The sequence below is a fragment of the Mus caroli genome, chromosome 11 (genome assembly GCF_900094665.2).
Source record: "Mus caroli chromosome 11, CAROLI_EIJ_v1.1, whole genome shotgun sequence".
NCBI lineage: Eukaryota > Metazoa > Chordata > Mammalia > Rodentia > Muridae > Mus > Mus caroli.
Window position 1 is genome coordinate 1987143 of NC_034580.1, and position 21581 is coordinate 2008723.

The 21581-nt window shown below is 53.4% G+C and overlaps 1 protein-coding gene across 4 annotated transcripts in view; it reads right to left on the reverse strand.

The window, feature by feature from the left end:
* Emid1 (EMI domain containing 1) overlaps positions 1–19520 on the reverse strand; it is a 46880-nt gene extending 27360 nt beyond the window's left edge. For all 4 annotated transcript variants that reach the window (XM_021177367.1, XM_029483065.1, XM_029483064.1 and 1 more), the window contains exons 1-5: positions 19420–19520; positions 11756–11869; positions 11288–11391; positions 2776–2853; positions 1775–1836 (exon numbers count right to left, since the gene is read on the reverse strand). In XM_021177367.1, the coding sequence (XP_021033026.1) occupies positions 1775–1836; positions 2776–2853; positions 11288–11391; positions 11756–11869; positions 19420–19520 (459 nt within the window). The remainder of the gene's footprint in view (positions 1–1774; positions 1837–2775; positions 2854–11287; positions 11392–11755; positions 11870–19419) is intronic.
* Positions 19521–21581: the final 2061 nt, after the last annotated feature.

Sequence of the window (21581 nt, forward strand, 5' to 3'; positions counted from 1 at the left end):
TGTGTGTATATGTGTGTGCATGTGTGCATATATGTGTGTGAGTGTGTATGTATGTATATATGTGTGTGTATGTGTGCATGTGTGTATATATGTGCATGTGAGTGTGTGTATGTGTGTATGTGTGCATGTGTGTATATATGTGTGCATGTGTGTATATGCTAAAGATTGAACACACTGCCTCCTATATACCAAAAAAAATACTATGCCACTGAGATTTTGCAGGGAAAACTGGAGGAGTCTGACACCCACACCCACACAGGGCCAAGGATGAAGATTCTGCAAGTACTCCCAGCTCCTGACCAATGGTCAGGAAAAGGAACTATGGCCACTGACTGTGGTCTGTCTTCACAGCAGATGGTTTGTAATTATGTAACCGCTCCTTCAGGGATCTGGCTTCCAGATTTCCCTATGACAGTTAACACTTGACTAAACTTCCTTATATCTGATCAGGACAAGTTCCCAGAGGAGGGACTAACAGAGCAAAGAGACAGTGTCTATCCACGCATGCTCAGAAAACCTGGAGGAAAAAAGATTAAAAGAGAAGAGCCAGTTAGAGATGGGCCAGCAGGCCAAAGCTTCTACAGGCAAGACTAACAACCTGAGTTCAATTCCTGGAACCCACACAGTAAAACAGAAGCACACTAGATTGTCCTTTAACCTCCACACACACCATACCACTTGCGTGCCACCAAACACAAATAAATAAACATTTTTTAAAAAAAATTACAGCTCATGGCTGTAATCCCAGTTACTCCGGAGGTGGAGCCAGGAGGATCTAGAGTTCAAGAGCAGCCTGGACAACACAGATATACACCACTTAAGAAGAAGAGTAAAGAAAAAGGATGGTTTTGTAGCTCAGTTGATGAAGCACTTGCCTAGCACGCAAGAAGCCCTGGGCTTGATCCTAGCACCCCAGAAACCAGATGTGGTGGTCTACACGGTAATCCTAGCAAGAAGCAGGTACAGGTAGAAAGTCATTCTCAGCCACGCAGCCAGTTTGAAGCCAGTCTGGGATACATGAGGCCCTCTCAAAAAAACAGAGGGGGCAGTGAGATGACTCAGTGGGCAGAGATCTGTCACTGAATTTGATTCCTCAGACCCACGTGTTAGATGGGGAGAGCCCCTCCACATACAATAAAAGGCTTTAAAAAGATAGGTGGTCTCTGAGTTAGGGACAGTCTGGTCTATAGAGTGAGTTTCAGGCCAGCCTGGGTTACACTGTGAGACCCTGCCCCCAAAGTTGCCAGTTTCCTCTCTGAGGCACAGGTGGTCTCTGTAATTGGTTTTCTGGATTTCTGAGGTTTTTCTGATTCTACATTCAGAATCTTGTATATTGTCAGATTTTATAATTTCAAAACCCTTTTTCCCTTGAGATAACTTGAGATGTGTAATGGGCATTTTTGTTTTCAAGCTGGAAGATGGTATGGATGGGCAGGATAAAGGACAAAGGGAGGAGGCAGGCAGGGACTGTCACTGCTCTGGGGATATGTCATGGCTTACCTCACTGAGACTGGGTCTCATGGGAGGGGGCTTTAGGGCCTCGTGAAGGGATGGTGCACCAGGCTATAGGACTGTGCATCAGCTTCACGGGAAGACACCTGAGGAGCAGAGGTCAGGGACCTGGATGGACACCAAGAGCAGGCTGGGCCATGCTGCCGGAAAGCAGTCTGACTGGCCCATGAGTTGCCCTGAGAGTAGAAGTTCAAAGGATGGGCATGGAGGAGGATTACAGGAAGGAGGGGACTCAGGGCAAGAGTGGGGGCTGCTCACCCACCTTGGTCTCCAGCGCCTTCAGCCTCTCTGTCAGCTCAGACACTTTGCTGCAGTTGAGACAACCTGTGGGCAGGGGGAAGGCTGGGCTAAGGCCAGGGGTCCTAGGTCCCTGAGAGTCCTCAGCCCTGGGGAGAGGCCGGTAACCACCCTAACCCATGGGGCGCAGTGTGGGGTGGAGGTGCAGAGTCTGCAGCCCCAGATGGACAATACACCCGGGATTCCTTTCTCCCTGCTCAGGCTCTGCGGTCCTGGTCCTAACTGTCTCAGCATCCAAATGATGCCAACCCCGAGGCTACAGGCAGAAAATCCTTCTGTTTCCTATTGGGTAGGGGTTGGGCCTGAGCCTACCATCTCTGGGGACCAACGGACTACAATTCGGATGCTACCGTCCTCACAGGTCACATTGGTTGTGCCACAGAGCCACGCTCCAGCGTCTCTGCCACTTATGATGGAACCTGTACAAACTAGCTGCTCTGGTCCCCACTGTAGCTGTGTGTGTTACACAAATACCACACAGGACACCCGTGAATTTGTGACAAGGTACAGTGAGGACTCAGCATGTATAACCCACTCAGCTCAGATGACCCAGTCCTGGCTACGGCATCTTGGGCAGGGGCAGCCTCCACTTGATTCTTGGTTTCCTGCTATTGAATAGGCTCAACAAGGTCTTCTGGGAGTTATGGGCAGCTATGAGGTTTGAAAGCATCCAACTTGGGCCTTAGGAACCCCAGAAAAACAGAGAATTAGCACGGAGAGGAAATTGGGAAGCTGGATCTGTAACTACCCAAATCCAGCTGTCTTGGGGTGGCTGGCCCAATTCAGACTCCCCTCTAGGTGCTTTCTCCGCCTCCAGGCTGTCTGTCAGGGGACGAGGTAAAGTAGCATTATCTTGGCCCTTTACTGCTGGACCCAGCTGGCTTCCAGGGACAATTACTACCTGCCCTGGGTCTACCCTAGTTCTCCTCCAACCCAGAGGTCCCCAGAGGCCACTGCAGGACACACCTGAGAGGGCTGTGGGCCTCACTGCCATCCGCCGCATGCCGCTGTCCGTCCATGTGGGCTCCAGGAGGCCAGGGGAGCCTGCAATGGAGGTACAGTGGCTAAGAGTCTGCTGACCTGAGCGAGCCTTGCCTCCTTAGGCAGCCCTTCGTGCCACCTCAGCATGGACTTTTCTGCTCCCCTCAATACTGAGAGAAGCGCTAGGAGGTCACACAGCAAAGAGGCAGGGTCAAGGCAGCCTGCTTGATGGGGTGACCATCTGTGGGGCCATACAGAAAGCTGAAGGTTGCCCCAATGACCCCAGCTAGTGACAGAGCTAAGAGTTTGGAGCTGACAAGCTCAGCTTCCAGCTTTCTATTTCCTGATCTGTGTGATGTCTTCTCTGGACCTACCTATCATCCCATCGGTAAAACAGCACAGCAAGGCCTGTTGTTGTTTGTCAAGGCCAGGATAGGGTGATACATGCAAAGGGTCTACCACGCATAGACAGGGCCCAGGTACACAGGAGGTGCTCAATAATGGCCTTGTGCTGGTTGCCATGCTTGCTCTTCATACCCCACTCGCTAAGAAAAGGCCAAGGTGACTTTACATCTTTAAATGAAAGCCAGAGGGAGGCTGGCTGCCTGTTCCAGGAGCCTACCCACTCCGCACACAGCCTGCTCGGTCTGGTTTCACGGGCCTGGTTTTCCACACAGCTGGAGGGGCCGGCTAGCCAAGCCAAGGGTGGATGGCGCAACTGGAGGAACTCTCCAGCCAACAGTGGTAACTGCCCTCCTCAGCCCCCCATGCCTGCCTTTTAAGGCCATGAAGTGCCATCCATGGGGGAGACATGACCCAAATAAGGCACCAGCCTGGCTGCTTGGACATGGGCTGTGGGCTGAGGCAGGGAGTGAGAGGCACCGGCAATCCAAACCAGACGGGTCTTTCTGGCCAGCCCCCAGCAGGGAGGCTGCCTGGCCCTGCTCCGGGTCCCAGTGTGCTCATGGATTTTTGCTCAGGCTGGGCGACTTACCTAAGATTTCCAGAGGCCTGCAACTTGCTCAGGTACAGGATATAGAAATGGGGGTTTGCAGCCCTGGATAGAGGCAAGGATGGGGGGGGATGCCTATAGAGGGGACATTCCACTGTGGAGCAGGATTTGTGCCCAGTGGGTTCCATGGTCCAGCACAGCTCCACAAGAGGTGGCTACTGCAGCTAACTTGTGTTCAGTGAGTGCACCCACGCATGCACCCACGCATACACGCAGACACATACACACACACATACACATGCTGATTTTGCACAACCCAAGCATCCCCCACATATGTCTTGTTTTGTTTTTGCCACTGTGAACGGGGACTATACAGTTCTAACAGACGGGGACACGGTGCCCTCCCCTGGTCCTAGGAACAGCCCTATGGATGGGCGAATAGAATCCTTCCTGTTTTCCTCCTGGGGAAACCGAGGCAGAGGAATGAAGTGCCTCACCTCCCAAATGTCACGATTACAGGTGTGTACCACCACGTCTAGCTTTATTTCTTAATTTTAGAGGAGGCTCTCCCTATGTAGCCCAGGCTGGCCTCAGACTTTTAATCCTCCTGCCTCAGCCTCCTTAGCGTTAGGATTAGCAGTGCGTACCACCATAGCTAGCCTCTTTTTCCTTTTTTCCCCACAGCACTTTCTATGTGTGCGTGCTATTGAAGATGTACTGATTATAGCAGTTCCCAGACGACTGGCACTTGTCTGTCCCTTGACTTCAGCTCCTGTCACACCAGGACAAGGACCTTAGCTATCTTGTACTTGCCAAGAAAAGTCTTGCAGGCACCTTGATAAAACTTCAGTTGTGAGCACACTCACACACAGGCCAGAAAGCCATTCACTCCCCGGAAGAGCACGAGCTGGCCAAACCATGCAGGTGACAGACACAGCAGCCCTGAGGTTCAGCACACAGATGCTCCTGTGGCACACAGGGTGTCCCCGAGTTACTGACTTGTGGCTGGAAGTCATTTTCCAAAGAATTTGGTTTGGGATATTTAGCCAAGAGCCATTAAGAACTAGAAAAAATGGCCAACAGGGCCGAGGGGGAGGGGCCCAGTTAGCAAAGTGCTCGCTGTGCAGAGTTCAAGCCTTAGCACCCGTGTAAAAGCTGTCTGTGGTATACATGCCTATAATCCCTGTGCTGGAGATGTGGAGACAGGAGGGGGGACCCGAGGCTTACGGCAGCCCAGCCTAGCTGATTGCCGAGCTCCAGGGCCAGTGGGAGGCCCTGTCTCAAAAGAAAAGTAGGGAGAGCGAGGGAGACATCTAATATCAAGCTCCAGCCTCCAGAAGTACACACCTGTGCTTGCCCACACATGTGTACACATACATATCTACACACGTGTCACACATACCCATGCATACACACATACACACATACATTATACACACATGTGAAAACTCACATATGCACATACACATTTCATACATGCATGTACACACATGTGTACATATATACACATACCTGGAGCAGCAGTACCCACAAAATAGCTTAACATGATTGTGAATTTCAATTAGAAAGGAAGGTTTAGTTGGATATGGTGGTGCAACACCTGCACGTCCAGCATTTCAGAGGGTGAGGCAGGAAACCAGGAGTTTGAGGCCAGCCTGGTCTGAGAAGGCTCAGTGGCTGAAAGTGCCCATTGTTCTTTTAGAGGACTCCAGTGTGGTCCCCAGCATCATCCACATTGTTTGGCTCACAACCCCTATAACTGCAGCTCCACTGGATACCTGCATTAACATATGCACGAGCACACGTGCACGCATGCACACACACAGAGAGAGAGAGAGAGAGAGAGAGAGAGAGAGAGAGAGAGAGAGAGAGATTATAAAAGGGGCTGTAGAGATGGCTCAGTGGCTAAGAGCACTATTCCCCGTCCCCACCTCCCCAGACAAGGTTTCTCTGTGTAGCCCTGGCTGTCCTAGAACTCTCTCTGTAGACCAAGCTGGCCTGGAACTCTGAGATCTGCCTGCCCCGCCCCCTGGGTGCGGGGGGTTAAAGGTGTGCACCATCACTGCCTGGCTTAAGAGCACTTGTTCTTACAGTGGCCCTAGGTTCAGTTCCCAGCACCCACATGATGGCTCACAACTGTCTGTAACTCCGGTTCCAGAGGATCTGATGCACACACACACACATACAAGCAGAACACTCGTAAAAGTAAGTAAATCTAAAAGAAAAAAAATTAAGTGTAGGGCTGGAGAGTGGTCAGCTCAGTGTTGGACGGCTGGCCCAGCACAGGCAAGGCCCTGAGTCCCATCCCTAGCAGCAAAGCAGAGAAGAAAGAAAAGGCAAGTTTAAGGAAACAACAAAACTCAGAGAGGACCAAAGATACTGAGCTTACATTCAGAGTTCACAGAAACCAGCCAAACCTCCCAAGCTCTGATAAACATACAAGAACACTTCTGGAGCCGTGCCCTGCTGTAAGAGGGCCCATTAGTGTACACAGCTTAGTACAGATGCTGTGGGTAGGGATGGCCTGCTATGGCTAAGACATTCCATCCCTCCCCTTGGTGTTTGGCCAGAGACCCTAAAGCAGGCTCATAGTTGAGGCCTCCCTGCCCTGAAATCCTCCTCTAACACCATATTCTATCCCAGGAGACCATGAACCAGGGATCACACTGACTCTGGGGCACCTCCACTACATCAAGGTCCCCAACCATCTACCTGTGTACATCGCAGGCCCTAATTCCTACAGCTACGACTCCTATGTCACCTCCTCTGGAAGTCCTCCTAGTCAGCCCAGGTCTCCCGCCAGGGCCGAAGCCCTGCTGAAGTGCTCATTGCTCAGTGTGCTGGCCCCTTTAAGGCTGGTGGTGTACTCTGCAGTTTCTAGCCCTGTGCCCCACTCCTGTAGCAAGCAATCTTCCACATGCCAGGGCACAGAAGAATGGAGACCCAGAGAGGAGGGTTCTGCCCCGTTTATACAGTAGGACGGGTAGACTGGGTTAGACCCTGCCCTGAACTGAGACTGAGTATGGAAGAAGTTTGGGGGTCTCTGGGCTCCCTCAACGCTGTGACCTTTCTGGCCAAAGAGCAGAGCCACTGGGGGAGGCTTCCTTGGTCACATCGGACCATCCGGGCTCACCTGGGTCAGTGACCACACAGATCGCATGGCTACAGCCTTTCTAGCTGGGTCATGTCTCCTGTGTGAATTTACTTTGCAAATGTAAATATTTGTCCATGACCAGCCGGTGGCTTAAGCCAGGGCTTAGGTCAGAGCTGGGGCTCTCAGCTCTAAGACCCCTCCAGCCTAACCAGGGGGCCTCTGAGAAGACTTGCTATGCGCCTGGCCTGTTCAGGGTAGGCAAGTTTCCTTTAGTTTTTACACACTCACTTTCTGCCAGATCCGTTCTGGGCAGTGGAGCTAAAGGAGCCAACACCGGCAGAGTGGGGCGAGCTCAGTCAGCCTCTCCTAGGAGCACCAAGGGGACGAGACAGCCACTGTAAAAGCCCCAGAGCACAGGCAGGAGGCTGGTATGAGTGTCAGGTACAGGGTGTGTGTGGTATGAAGCTGGGTGTTCTGGGAAGGTAGAAGGACAGTACCCAGGGGGAGCGGCAGGAAGGGAAGGGGATGGTTGAGTCTACCAGATGGAATGGGAGTGATGTGTGGTGGTCAGAGGTGGGGTGGCTCAATATTTAGCCCTCAGGACTCAGCCTATAAGGCAAAGCACAGGTTTGGCTCTGTACCTGGCACCTGGCTGGCACAAGACAGACCATGCGTGGGATGTGCCCAGCCCTGGAAAGTGGAGAGGGAAGCTGAGGGGCCCTGGAAGGGCATGGCCACGACCTGCCTCACTTCTGCTCCGAGGCTTTGGGGCTGGGATAGCTAAGTGAATGTCCATCTCTGGTTTCCCACCACAGAGAACAAAGGTTGTGGGGGTCCCAGAAAGGGAAGAGAAAGACATAGTGGAAGACAGTGAACCAATGAAGGGAGGCAGAGGCTCCACATCCCCAAAGGAGCCATGAACAGAGGAGGGTGAGCCCCAGCTTCTCCAATTTTCCGTCTGGAGGTGCTCACAGTACCCCTCCTGTCTGAGCGTGCTCCCTTGGATGTCTCCAGCTGTGCTACCTGCCGCAGAGCGCAAACCCCACTCCAGAGGCAGTTTAACCCACTTTGAGTGGCTTTCCCCTGTCTGATCCTCACTGTGATGACACAGAGGACAGTGGCGGCTTCCCTGTCCCCTTATCACTGTCGTTGTAGGAAGGACTGGGGCAGGATGCCACTGGAGAGAACCCGCCTACACTACTTACATGCCCACAGCCTCCGAGGGCCTAAGCTTTATCATCTGGACTATGGGACTGGTGCACAGCAGGACTGCAGGCAGCCCTTTGGCAGAGTGATGTGGTGAGGAGGAGTATGGGGCAGATTGCAGCAGCCCCACCTTCTCACAGATTCAGGCGCTGGTCCAAGGGATGTGACTGATACGCTCTTCCTCCAGCCAGGGCCCTGGCACTGGGCCAACTCTCTGCCTGCCCTGCCTGTGTAGCATGTTTTGACCTTGGATCTTTCTCATCCATTGTTTCCACAAGTAGGTGGCCAGGTATGCCTGGGCCAAGTCATTTTTAGCTATACTGCTTCCTCTCAAAGCCTGGAAGGACCATAGGATAGGTGAGTCTCAACTCTGGCTCTCTTATGCCCAGGCTGGTCTCTTCCCGTCTCTGAGCCTCACAGTGTCATCTGTAATAGGGACCTTCACTGGTAGTCACAAACAGTGACTGAGATTGTCCTCATTCTCTGTCCCCATTCCTAATATACAGAAAGCAGTCCAGCCCACCAGCAGTACAGTCACCGGCTGGGCGAGCGTCTGGCTGAGGGGCCAGGTCCAGCGTGGAATCCTCACCCAGCACAGGCGAGACTTATCTGGAGTATGTAAAAGGTGCCAGGCACAACTGTCCACTTTCTTTTTGTGAATCTGGAATGGCAGTGCTTGCCTTCCTCTGTGGCTGTTCCAGTCCCTGCTGCTGCTGGTGATGCAGCTCTGGAGCCCAGGGTCATGTCACAGTCATGGGACGGCCATAGAACAGCCGACATCAGGGGAAGCAGCTGGGAGAGGGTGGCCTAAATCCAGCTGTGGGAGGAAGGGCAGAGGCCAGGCTGGGCTGGAAATGTCCCCATGCCTCCCAACCCCTACTCCCAGAACAGTTTCCCAGAATATTTGGGCTGGACACCTACACTCCTTAGCTCCAGCCTTGTAGGTGGGAACAGCCCCCCTGTCCCATCTACCACCATGCAGCCTGGCACACAGCCTAATTTCAAGTCCAGGGAAGTGGACTCCATTCTCAGACTCAACAACCTCACAGGTGAGGGCCCTGAGGTTCAGATGGAGAGCCCAGACTGCTGTAAGTGCACCTGACAGCCTGGCGCCCTTTACTAAATACTCACACACACCCTGGTTTGGTTTGGTTTTGAGATAGGGTCTCACTGTGTAGCTCTGGCTGTTCTGGAACTCATTATGTAGACCAAGCTGGCCTTGAGCCCACAAAAATCTGCCTGCCTCTGTCTCTGAAATGCTGGTATTAAAGGTGTGCACCACCATGCCCTGCCCTGCTACCCACTACACACACAGAGACACACAGACACAGATACACACATGTACACTGTAGATAGGCACACTGCTTAGATGGCTGTCCTGCAGGCCAGGGCTCTTGTGTAACGCTTGAGGAGTTCTGAGCTAAGGGTTCACAGCTGGTGGATGGTGAAGCTGGCCTGGCTCAGAAGCTCTGAGTACCCTGTCCTCAGGCTGAGACCTGAAGGCCCCACAGAGGGAGTGGTAGACCCTGAGAGTGGCTGGCACACAGCTTCCTGCAGCTGCCCACACATGTCCTCTAGCCTCCCTCACCTGCTCGCCAAGATCCCAGGTATAAAAGTAGCTACTGCCTGATAAAGCCTCACCTGAGCTCCCACACCCTGGGATTTGCCCACAGTACCCCTGTGGTCTCCCTGGCAGCTGCCCCTAGCAGCCAGCTTTCCTTTCTACCCTTGGGACACCTACCTTCTCTTCTATTGGTGGGGAGGACACTGGTCCAGGCTTCTAGCTGCCCACATTGACTGCATGGTTCCCCTGCAGGGTGTTTGATCTAGGGCATGGCCGCTCTGTTCCTCTCCAGCTCCACTGGAGACCCCTGTCTCAGACCTGTGCAATCCTCTCCTAACTTGTTTTTCTGTCAGTTTGGGCCCAGTGTTATCCCTATCTTCAGCTGCATGTTAGCGATGGAACACAGAGCTTTGTATGCGCTAGGCAAGGACTCTATTGATGAGCCCTACCCCATTCGAAGTGGACTATGGGCCTTTAACTCCACCTCTCTGCCCTCAGTTTCTCCATCGTGAGTTGGCAGGAGGTGGGGCTTCACTCAGCTCCTTGCTCCCCTGATGCAGAGCCCCGCTTATGTGTCCCAGTTTATGGAATCGGGACATATCTGTGTGCTGTGGGGCCTTCTCTAAAGCCAGGTTCTCAGGCTGATTCCGGGCCACTTTATTCCCAGTAGGGCCACCCCTGGGTGTGAAGCACCCGACCCTTTCACCCCTGCTGCCATGGGCTCAACCAGGCAGTGAAGCAGCCCAGAGCCCAGCAGCACAAGAGACAGGAAGGCCCAGAGAGAGCTGCAGGCTCCGGTGCTGAGCCACCCCCCAAATAACACGCAGATGGGGAATGTGTGAAAGGGGACCCCAGGATGGGACGTGGATGAATGTATCCCAAAGACTCAAGATAACAGAACCAGGCACACAGGGTTTGAGGTCCAACTCTGTCATCTGCTCTGGGTGCTCATTAACTTGTCTCTTCTGATGCAGGGTATGATGCACTGACCCCCTCTTCCTACCAGGCTCAGATAGCTCTTGGCCTCCAGATGCCGTGGGCTTTGCTACCCTCTGGGAGCATCTGGATGGATTTCTCCAGTGCAGAGCCTGAGTGTTCAACATCCCACAGGCTGAAAGCTGAAACTCTGGCCCTCGGGGTGGCACTGTCGGTGTTCCCTTTAAGAGGTGGGGCCGATGGGCTGGGGATGTGGCTGAGTTGTTCGAATGTTTGCCCAAAGTGCATAAAGCACCTAGCATGGTAGCACACACCTATAACCCCAGCGCTGACAGATGGAGAAAAGAGGGACAGAAGTTTGAGGTTATCCTTGGCTACACAGAAAGTACAAGACTAACCTGGGCTACAAGAAACTGTTTTTCTACATTAGTCATGTGATGTGCTCCTGCCATGATGTGCCTCCTCCTCAGGCCTGAAGCCCAAAGACCAAAATGTGAACCAGAATAAACCCTTTTGCTCTGTAAATGCATTGCCAGAAGTGTTCTGTCACAGTGATGGGAAGCTGGCTAACACAAGTTGGAAACAAACAAACAAACAACCCAGCACGGGGTGGCAGGACTTCAAAGGAGGTGGCACAACAGATATGAGAATCTCCTGGGTCCTGAAGAGGCAGCGGTCACTAAGGGGCCCGATGGCATGGGAGGCACTTCACAATCTGTCCCAGGCCCCAGGTCCCAGGTCCTACCTTCCTCACAGGTCACCCCTGAATGTCCAGGGCAGCACCTCCATTCTCGGGCCGTCACTGTCTTGTACGTCACTTTGTACAAGGGTCTCACCACAGTTCTGTAGCTGAAAGAAAGGCCAGGTACCCTTGCTCAGACAGGGTCTGCCACTACCATTCCCGCCGCAGGAAAGGTGCCACCCCCGAGACAAATCCAGCTTTCCAGATCCTCTTCCACCTCCATTCTTGGGTTTCAGTCTTTACTAACCACCATGACCATGAGGGTCTGGATTTCCGCTGCTGGCTGGGCTAGCCTGCCCTAACTGTGCTGCTCAGAGCTCTGAAGTTTCCTCCTTACACAATGCTGCCTTTGTCCCACCCATCTGAGGCCCCCAGCCTTCTCGGGCACCCTATGCAATCACCCAGGCCTTCACCCGTGTTGGGCCCCAACCTGCAGAGTCAGTGTTCTGTCCCCACTATAATTCTGCTCACCTGTTCCCAGGGCAGCCCATGGGCCATGGGCAGTTCTGTAGCACTCGCTGGAGGTAGGTACCATTCTGCACATGGCAGGAGACAGTCCGGGTCACCACGTAGGAGCACCAGTTCCTGAGACAAACCCACAGAAGGGAAGCTCAAGGGGCAGGTCCAGGACACTAAGAGGATGGGGTGGAGGGGACCATGTGTTTTCCCGAGCCCCTAGTCTCCAGTCAGAGATACCACTGGGCTCTCTGTGTCTTTTAGGTGAAGGCTTTACAGAGCCTGCAGTTTGTGGGTGAACTCAATGGCCCTAACTGCATCCTGGGGGCTCCCAGGAGGCCTTAGAGAGCAAGCTGAAGGAACAGGGTGGGTGGGGCAGGGTCTAGTCACTGGGGCTCTGCCTCCTCTGTGTCTGCTCGCCAACCTTGAGCTCCTGCTCCGCCAGCTGAACCAGTTGAAGCATACCATTTCAAAGTTACAGAATCTTCACTTCTTTCTTAGGAGAAACATTTTCAGTCAGGGATTAAGAGGCAAGCTGTGGGGTCCCCTGGAGCTGGACGGGCAGCTACCCACAGAGACCACTGTAGCCTCCCTCAGTCTTCCCCATGTGTGAAGTGGCCCTTACGTCAGGGTGCAAGAACGTAAATAAAGGAACAGCAGAAGGCCAGGTACAGCTCTGGTGCAGCAAGTGTCCCAAGGCAGGCTGTTGTGGGTGTCTGAGAAGGACAATGAATGCTCTCTCTGCCCCAGAGGTGACAGTTTGACAAGGATCGTTTATCCTATGGCCATGCACACCTATCTACGCATGTGCGGAAACGGAGAGCTTGCTTGTCTCTGTCTCTGTTTATTTTGGTGGTTGTTTATTTAAGACAGAATCTCTGCCGGGCAGTGGAGGCGCACGCCTTTAATCCCAGCACTTGGGAGGCAGAGGCAGGTGGGTTTCTGAGTTCGAGGCCGGTCTGGTCTACAGAGTGAGTTCCAGGACAGCCAGGGCTATACAGAGAAACCCTTGTCTCGAAAAACCAAAAAAAAAAAAAACCAAAAAAACAAAAAAACCAAACAAACAAAAACAAAACAAAACAAAACAAAAAAACCCAAAAAACCAAAAACCCCCCAAAAAACAAAAAACAAGGACAGAATCTCTTTAAGTATTCCAGGCTAGTCCCAATGATCCTCCTGCCTCTGCTTCCTAACTCTGGGACCACAGGCGTGCACCATTTCACAAGCTCTCGTTCTTTCTGTAAGCTTCTGGCTGTGTGTGTCAGCTGGTTCTCAGGTTAGCCCATGGAGGCCTAGCCTTCTGCCGTGACCTTATAGCTGCTCTCAGCACTGGGCCAATCGTCACCTTTCCCTGGGTCAGGAAGTGCTCCTGCCAAGCCCTGCTGCCCTTTCCGTCAGCTTCCCTCCCCCTGGACATTTCCTCCACTTGGCTGGTTCTATCAAGGCCAGAGAGATGAGGGGAACTCCCTTACACACTGAGGCTGGCTCTCCTGGGGTGGTAGAGGTAGGGCAGCTGGGTGGGGGTAGGGGCTGCTGGACTGGTGCAGGGTGGGGGACAGGGACATTCCAGGTGTTCAGCAGCCCTCAGCCCTGAGGTCAGGAGCCCAGGGTAATTTGCTGGGGCACAGGAAGGAGGAGATGGTGTCAGGTGGCCTTTCCCAGCCTCGGCTGTCTTCCCCAGCAGAGGCTCTTTGTGGCCTTGAGCTCAAGGTCAGCAGGTTCCCAGGCTGGGACCTTCACAGAACCACGGACCATGTCTCAACCAACTCAGGGAGGAGATGGAGCCAAAGGCCAAGCCTGGGCTCAACTCGGGCTCTGTGCCTCAACCTGATGACATGCTGTCTTCTCTTCCAGGGGCCTCAGTTTCCTCTCTAAAATGGAGGGACATCTTTCTGGCTTAGTAGAGAACCATCTAAACATCCCTAGCATGTAGTAAGTGCCCAGTGTGTGCAATCTGGCATTCAGACGGGTCGGTCATCTGTGCTGTCCCAGAGAGGCGACATCAGGATCAGTGAGGCAGGGCCTGACCTTTCTCACATCCACAGAGGGGGACACGGGAAAGGCACAAACCAGCTGCCTAATTCTGCAAGGTAAGGAGAGTAGGGGATGGGTGAATAAGCACAGCAGGTCCCAAGGGTGCAAAGGAGGACCATGGCTCCATCCACGGCAGTCCCTAGCCACGCTCATGCCACTAGCTGTGTCTGCACTCTGAAGGCTGAGTCTCTTGGCCTAGCCCAGGAGTCTCACTCCCACCTCAGAAAAATAAAAAAGAATGGCAAACGGCTGAGCTGTAAATGCCTGAGGATCAAAGTTGAATCCCTGGAACCTGCATAAGGGTGGAAAGAAAACCAGCTTCCCAGAGTTACCTCCACACTAGTGTGACCCGTACCACCAGCACACCCACACCCCACACACACCAACACACACACCGACACACACACACCAACACACCGACACACACACACCGACACACCAACACACACACCAACACACCGACACACCAACACACACACACCAACACACCAACACACACACACCGACACACCAACACACACACCAACACACCGACACACCGACACACACACACCAACACACACACACACCGACACACACACACCAACACACCGACACACACACACCAACACACCGACACACACACACCGACACACCAACACACACACCAACACACCGACACACACACACCGACACACACACACCGACACACTGACACACACACACCAACACACCAACACACACACAAGGTATCTATATATCTATTTTTACATCTACATCTATATATCTATATAGATATATAGATATATAGAGAGTTGTTTTTTTGAGACAAGGTCTCTTTATGTGGTCTGGTCTTAGCTGCCCTGGGACTCAATATGTAGAACAGGCTGACCTCAAATTTGCAGAGGTCAACCTGCCTCCTCCTCCAGTGCGCCAGAATTAAGGGTGTGAATACCCAAACCCAAACACACACAATAATTTTAGAGATTTTAAAAACAAAGCAAAACAAAAACACCAAGTCCCCACCATGTAGAGACTCAGATCCCTGGAGCTGGCCTGCAGGCTGCTGGGTTGTATCCAGCAGGTAGGAGCATAAGCAAGTGTGTAAAACCTAACATCCAGTTCAGGGTTCCAGGGACTCCCAACTCAGGCTGGTTCAGGACTCCTGAGTGAAGGAAGGGAGGGAGGATCACCTGCGCAGTGCTCAGAAGCCTGAGGCTCAGGGACCCTTGGGAACCAGATGAGCATTGTCTGTGGTGTGCAAGCTCACACATACAGCTTGGGGGTGTCTGTGGGCACGCACAGGTGGAAGCACTTTCGAGGGCATGTGTACCTACAAAGGCTTGGAAATGTGTGGGCAAGGGCATGCACAGACCCACAAAGCACACAGACTTGTATACAAAGATCAAAGCCCACACAAGACTACATGTTCCTGCAGAAAAGCCTGCCCACCATGCAAACGTATCTCACACGCATGCACACACACACACACACACACACACACACACACACACACACTGTGGATAGACAGAGGTCATGTCCTGTGCGTGTTTCTACACAAGCGCACAGTGCTGTATATCTCGCCAAGCACACACATGTGCTCATACACAAACTGGCAGAGGCAGGTGCAGCAGGGCTCGCATGCATTAGAGTCTGTGCACATTCATCCATGCGTCACATGCATGTGACCATCCCCTCCCGAAGCTGTGGACCAGGCGAGGGATAGTGTGCCCTTTTCCCTAGAGGGGGACTTTTCCCCTTCCTTAATTAATGGTCTTAGGCTGTTCTTTGGTATTTGCTACATGGTGAACTCTGTAATCCCTGAGAAGGGCATTTGGAGCCAGTAGCTGGCCAGACATTTTATAGAGGAAGGGACACTTAGACCAGGTGGAGTTCAAGGTTAGCACCTGGTGGTCAAGCTCACAGGCCACAGCATAAGTGTAAGGCCCCCTCTTGCTGATATTTCAGGAATATCAGGAGAGTTTTCTTGTTGTTGTTGTTGTTTTTACATTTATATATGTGCACATGTGTGTGCATATATGTATATGTATTTGCATGTGCATTTGTGTGTTTGCTATGTATATATATTTATTTGTATGCATGTATGTATATGCATCTGTGTGTGTGCATGTTACATGCATGTGTGTGCGCACACATATGCACAGGCCTAAATGTGTATGGAAGTCAGAAGCCAACTTGTGGAAGTCAGTTTGTTCCTTCTAAGGTGGGTCCTGGGAATTGAACTCAGGCCATCAGGCTTGGTAGCAAGCACCTTTACCTGCTGAGCCATCTCAATGGTCCATGCAATCAGCTTTTTTTGCAAAGCATTTATCATGTGTGGTCACCCTGGCCATGGAATTCAGTCCACTCTGGCTCCGCATTGTCCCCAAGTCCCGCTGCTTCAGTCCTTCACTCTGCTCACACCTCTTGAGCGTTCATGTGGCCAAGCTGCCCCTCTCCCCCTTTGATCTTTAGAATCTATTTACAGAGCTCCACCCCCTCACTCTGGCAAGTCCTATGCATCCTTTGGGTCTTAACCTCAAGGTCCACACAGGCACAGCAGCTCTGAGCCATATTCTCTCCCACAAGTGCGGGGAAGAGAGCTTAAGCAGGGACCAGGTCCGTACAGAAGTCAACCCAGGCCTGCTCAGGGGTGTTTATTAATTGACTGCGTGACTGAACACAGTAGGCTGGCAGAAGAGTGAAGACCCAGGGCTTTCAGAGAGACAGCCCACCATCCTGAGGACTTCCTTCCCTGGGGTGTGGTCAGTGATAAGGTGCCTGAGAGCCAGGCAAGGCTGAGCTGGGAGGTAGGGCCTGGGCAGGGCTGGAAGGAGACAATACAACCCTTCCTGCCTCCACCCCACCTTGACCCACTCAGCACCCCCAGAGCCTTCAGAGGCCACCAAAGGGGAAAAAACAGGCCAGACCAGCTCAGCCTGGCACCAGCCACCCTCTCTAGTGGACCTACACACTGCCCTCCACTCCCCACAGCGAGGGGCCCAGGGGACTTTGTCTCCACAGGGCCCAGGGCTGCGATCCGGAACAGAGATAGGAGCTAATTGCAGAAGGCAGCCAAGCAGGCCAGGGGCCAAGGGCCGTTATGAAAAGAAGAGCAAAGAACTGAGGCTGAGGTGGGGGTGGGGTAACAAGAGCCAGAACCCGAGCCACATCCTGAACCCCACCGGATGCACCTCCAGTCCCGGGACAGTTTCTTGCTGTGCCCATCTGCAAATGGAGGGAGCAGACTGGCTTTCATGCACAGTGCTCTCAGCAAGCCTTCCCCCTACTGTCCATTCGTCCTGCCCTGGGGTGCCACAGTCAGCTATGGCAGACAACAGCCCAGCTGGAGGGGGCCAGGGCCTTCCCTTGGGGCCCAGGGCACTAGCGTCATATCTTCACAAGGTTCCATGAGCTTAACATATTGGGAAACTGAGGGTCTGAGAGGAGGCACCTACCTGGGTTAGCCATGTGGGCGTAGAACTGGGATATGTGAATGCTGGAACCATTCAGAGAAGTAGGACTGAGGCGGGGAGGGGTGTCACAGGGCCAGAAAGTCATCCTACTATGGGATGCGGACTGGCAGCAGCCAAGTGTTCCAAGGTGGCTCTGCAGAGCCCCTGGGCATCCTAGTTGTAGGGGCTCAAAGTCTCACCACATTCCTGGGGTTGGGGGTGGCCCCTTGGATGCCTTCCCGGGCCTCCCCCTCCTCAGCACAAAGCCTCTTTTCTGCCTTCAGTCCCTCAGCTGCCAAGGGGTGCCCGGGGCGCCTGGCTGGGAGTGGAGGGAGGGTTGACAAGGCGCAACATCCTCATACTGTCTCCAAGATACTGGGACAGGGCCATGAGGGGAGGTCTCGGCAGCCAAGGTCCACAGGTAACTCCGGTTTTAGGTCCCTACCCTACTTCAAGATGGTAACCAGTGGGGCCCTAATGTGGGTGGCCTGTGCTGGTCTTCGCTCTCAGAACAAACCTTCAGACACAGGATAAGCAAAAGGGGAAACTGAGGTTCACAGCCATCAGTCTCTGTGTCTGTAAAATGGGTATGAGCGGGCTGCTGCAAGAGCTTTGTGACAAGACTATACAGAGGAACAGACTGGGTGAAGCCCAGACACCTGCCCACAGGCAGAGTCCCCACACAGGAAGCCGGGGACACGGAATACAACTCGGAAGTGGTGGCCTTGGGCCGGCTGGAGGGCAGTGTCTCACCCATCACCCCAAGTCTGACCCCAGGAAGCCCCAAGTCCTCATCCCTCTTATGTGGGGGCTTACTCTATGAAGTGGGACAGATAATTCCCCACTCTGAGACTTTGTTTCTTTCTCTATAAAACAGACAGCAGAAGAGAAGCAAGCCTCGATGGCAGCTGGGAAGGTTCTAGAAGCAATGGATGCAGGAAAAGTGCCAGCCCACACCAGCTGTGGTTGGCACACTGTAGGGGTGCTGTGGCATCTGCCACACGGCTGTTCCCATCTCAGACAGCTAACTGCCTGACCTCTGCTGCCTCAGCCACTTCTACCCCTGAGCTTGCTCTACCCCTGCTCTACCCCATCACCTGCTTTTGCTAGCTCCCGGGGGGGGGGGGGGGGCGGGGGGGGGGAGGTTGCTGGCCTCTGACCACAAGAAAGGGAAACTTCTAAAAAGAAAGAAGTGAGGCCACAGGGGGTGGGGCCCTCACGGGCCTTTGAATGGGCTGAAAGGCCTAAGAGGCCTGGTTAGTCCACATTGTCTGTCCTGGAGACAGGGGCAGGGGCTACAGGCAGAGCAGGGGCCAGGGCAGGTTCAAACTCTGCCATCGAGTCCAGAAAGGGAGAGCTGAATCCCAGGTCTTCCATGAATACCCACCACGAGCACATTAGTCTCAGTTTGCCCCTCTATTGAGTGGGGACAAGTTTCCCTACATCCTCCAGTCTTGAAGGCACTGTCTAGAAAAAGCCCCACAGGACCCGATCCTGGGAAACACTCCACAAAGGCCGGCAGAGAGTCATAGGCTTTTGGAAGGTCCAACCAAATGCCAGGTCCCAGGGGGCCTCTGACACTGACCCACTGTGCAGTCTCCACCCCAGTCCTTCCTCCGAGCGAAATAAATAACTGGGATATTAAAAAAAAAAAAAAAAAGACAGTAGCAGGGGAAAAGGGAGAGGAATCCTGAAGGGCTGGCTAAGGGGTGACCCTGGCATTTTACATGTACATGAAGGGGAGGGGGGCTTGGGCGAGACCCACAGAAGTCCTGGGAAGCTCTGTTGCATTGCCATGGGTCCACCTTCTGGGGCCTCCGGGATCTCAGTAGGGGAGGCCGTCTGTTCTTTCATACAGAAGTAGGTGAGCCGGCTATCCTGAGCACAGCGTGCCAAACCCCTGCTCCCACTGCTTATGGTGTAGAAATGAGCGATGGAGCCCCTGCAACAGTCTCGGACTGCCTCCGATGTCCCGGGATTGCAAGGAGCTGGGGTCGGGTCTCTGTCCCAGTCCTAGGTTTGCACGGAGCTGGGGTCGGGTCTCTGTCCCAGACCCCGAAGTTGCACAGAGCTGCGGTCGGGTCTCTGTCCCAGTCGCGGGATTGTACGGAGCTGGGGTCGGGTCCCTGTCCCAGTCTCGGGGTTGCACGGAGCTGGGGTCCGCTTCCCTCACCCCAGTGCTGGGATTGCACAGAGCTAGGGGAGACTTACCTGCGACCGGAGAACCGGGCGCCCGGGACGCTCCACGCGGCGCCGCCTCCCGGGAACAGGAGCCCGAGGCAGAGCAGCGTCCAGGCCCGCGGGCCGCCCATGCTGTCGTCCCTGCCGCAGCCGCGGGCGCGCAGAGCCGGTTCCGGGCGGAGCAGGGCGGGGGCGCTCGGCTTCGCCCGCCCCTCGCCCCCCCCCCCCCCCCCCGCGCCAACCCGGAAGCCGTCCGCGCCCCCGCCAGGACGCCCTCCAGGTGCCCACCTGAGCCGCAGACTGGGAAACTGAGGCCCTGGCCGCCCCCGCCCCCTCGTCCCCGCAATGCTGCCAGGACCCGAACCCATCACTCCAGAGCGATCGCCTCTGGACGCACATCTTTGACATCTTTGCGGAACTGGGTTCCCGAAACACACAGGATCTTCCCATCGACCTAACACAGGCTTCCTGCGGGAGCTGTGCCATTGTCCCAGGCATCTCACCCCATACATCCTGCCCTGACTAAAGCTTTCATCACTCCGTGCTGGGCTGGCTAGGTCGCCCATGTTACGGAGGAGAAACCCGAGGCTCAGGTGCTCCCTGGGCGTCCCCTAAGTGCAGTGACCCTTATACCTATTTTACAGGGAGACACTAAGGCCCAGAGCACTCTGACAGACCCACAATCCCCTCATCTCAGTGTTGGGGTCTAAGCACAAGTGTAGACAGCATTTTGGCATAGGCCTCAATTTCCCATTCCCTAAGGTAAGGACTGGCTGAGAGCAGAGGGCCTGGGTGGGACTCAGGCACATTCCATGGGGCATAGCAGGTGCGAGGAGTTCGCCTGTGCTGACATGATAGACTATTTGTGTGCATGGATAATGTTGTATGCATGCACGGCGCTGTATACATGTATGTGCTGGATCTGCATGTACACGATGTGTTTGTGAGCATGGACAGTATTTGCTTATGTACGCCATATTTGAATGAACAATGTATGTGTTTGTGTGGTGGGCATGTGTATGCATGTATGTCTGTGTACACGTGAGATGCTTGTATGCATGCATATCATGTTTGTGTACATGTGTGCATGTTATGTATGTGTGTATATGAAGTATGATTTTCTTTCTTTCTTTCTTTCTTTCTTTCTTTCTTTCTTTCTTTCTTTCTTTCTTTTTAGATGAGTTCTCTATATATCCTGGCTTGGTCTGGAACAAATATATATATATATATATATATATATATATATATATATATATATATATATATATGCACACACACACTTACACACACACACATATATATATAATATGGCTAGCTTTCATTTCACAGAGGTCTGTCTGTCTGCCTCTGCCTCCTGCATGCTGGGTTTGATACTGTGCCCAGTTCTACACAAAAGCAGAGTCATCACCAAGGGAAGTCACAGAAGACATCTACTGCTCACCCCAGCAGTGAGCAGCCTAGGTCAGGGAATCTTTTCCCAGCTCAGCTGTGCAAGGGGCCATGCTCCTGTGGTTGCATGCCCATCTCTGCGAAGAAACAAAGACAGTCTGAGTCCTGGGGCTTGCTTCTCTTGGACCTGTGGGTAGAGTCAGGACCAGGGCATAACCAGAGTCCTTTGCAGAGGAAGAGAGAGTGCCAGCCCTGTCTCCAAGAGGCCATGTAGTAGGTGCTGTTCAAACCCTGTCTCTCAACTGTTCGGCCCACGCTGGCTTACACAAGTCTTCCCCGAATCTGAGACTCAGTTTCTTGTTTGGTCCTCGTAGGTCTTTGGGCAGACTTATAATGTCCCAGATGCTTATGGCTCTCCAAATCTCCCAGGTCCCTCCAAGGGCATGGACATGAGCCTAACTTGGCCCCCTTAGGGGTGCCTGCCTCCCTTCACTAAGATCGTTGGCACTTGGTGTGTGCTGTCTTTTGACACTAAATCAGTCAGTCCCTTGACTCCCTGGCTATGCCTTGCAGGGGTGTGTGTGTGTCTTGTTTTGTACAGTATTGGGAATTGAACCTATCTGACCTTGCCTATACCCCCAAACTTTGCCTTGTTTTTGCCCCAGGCAGATTAACAGCTTGATTCTGCCCCTAGATGCACATCCTACTGATGGATCCAGGTCTGCCTGAGGCCCCAGTCAAGTGGCCAAGATCAGACCCCTCCACCCCAGAGGCACTGCCAAGAGCATGCTGTAGTGCATGCC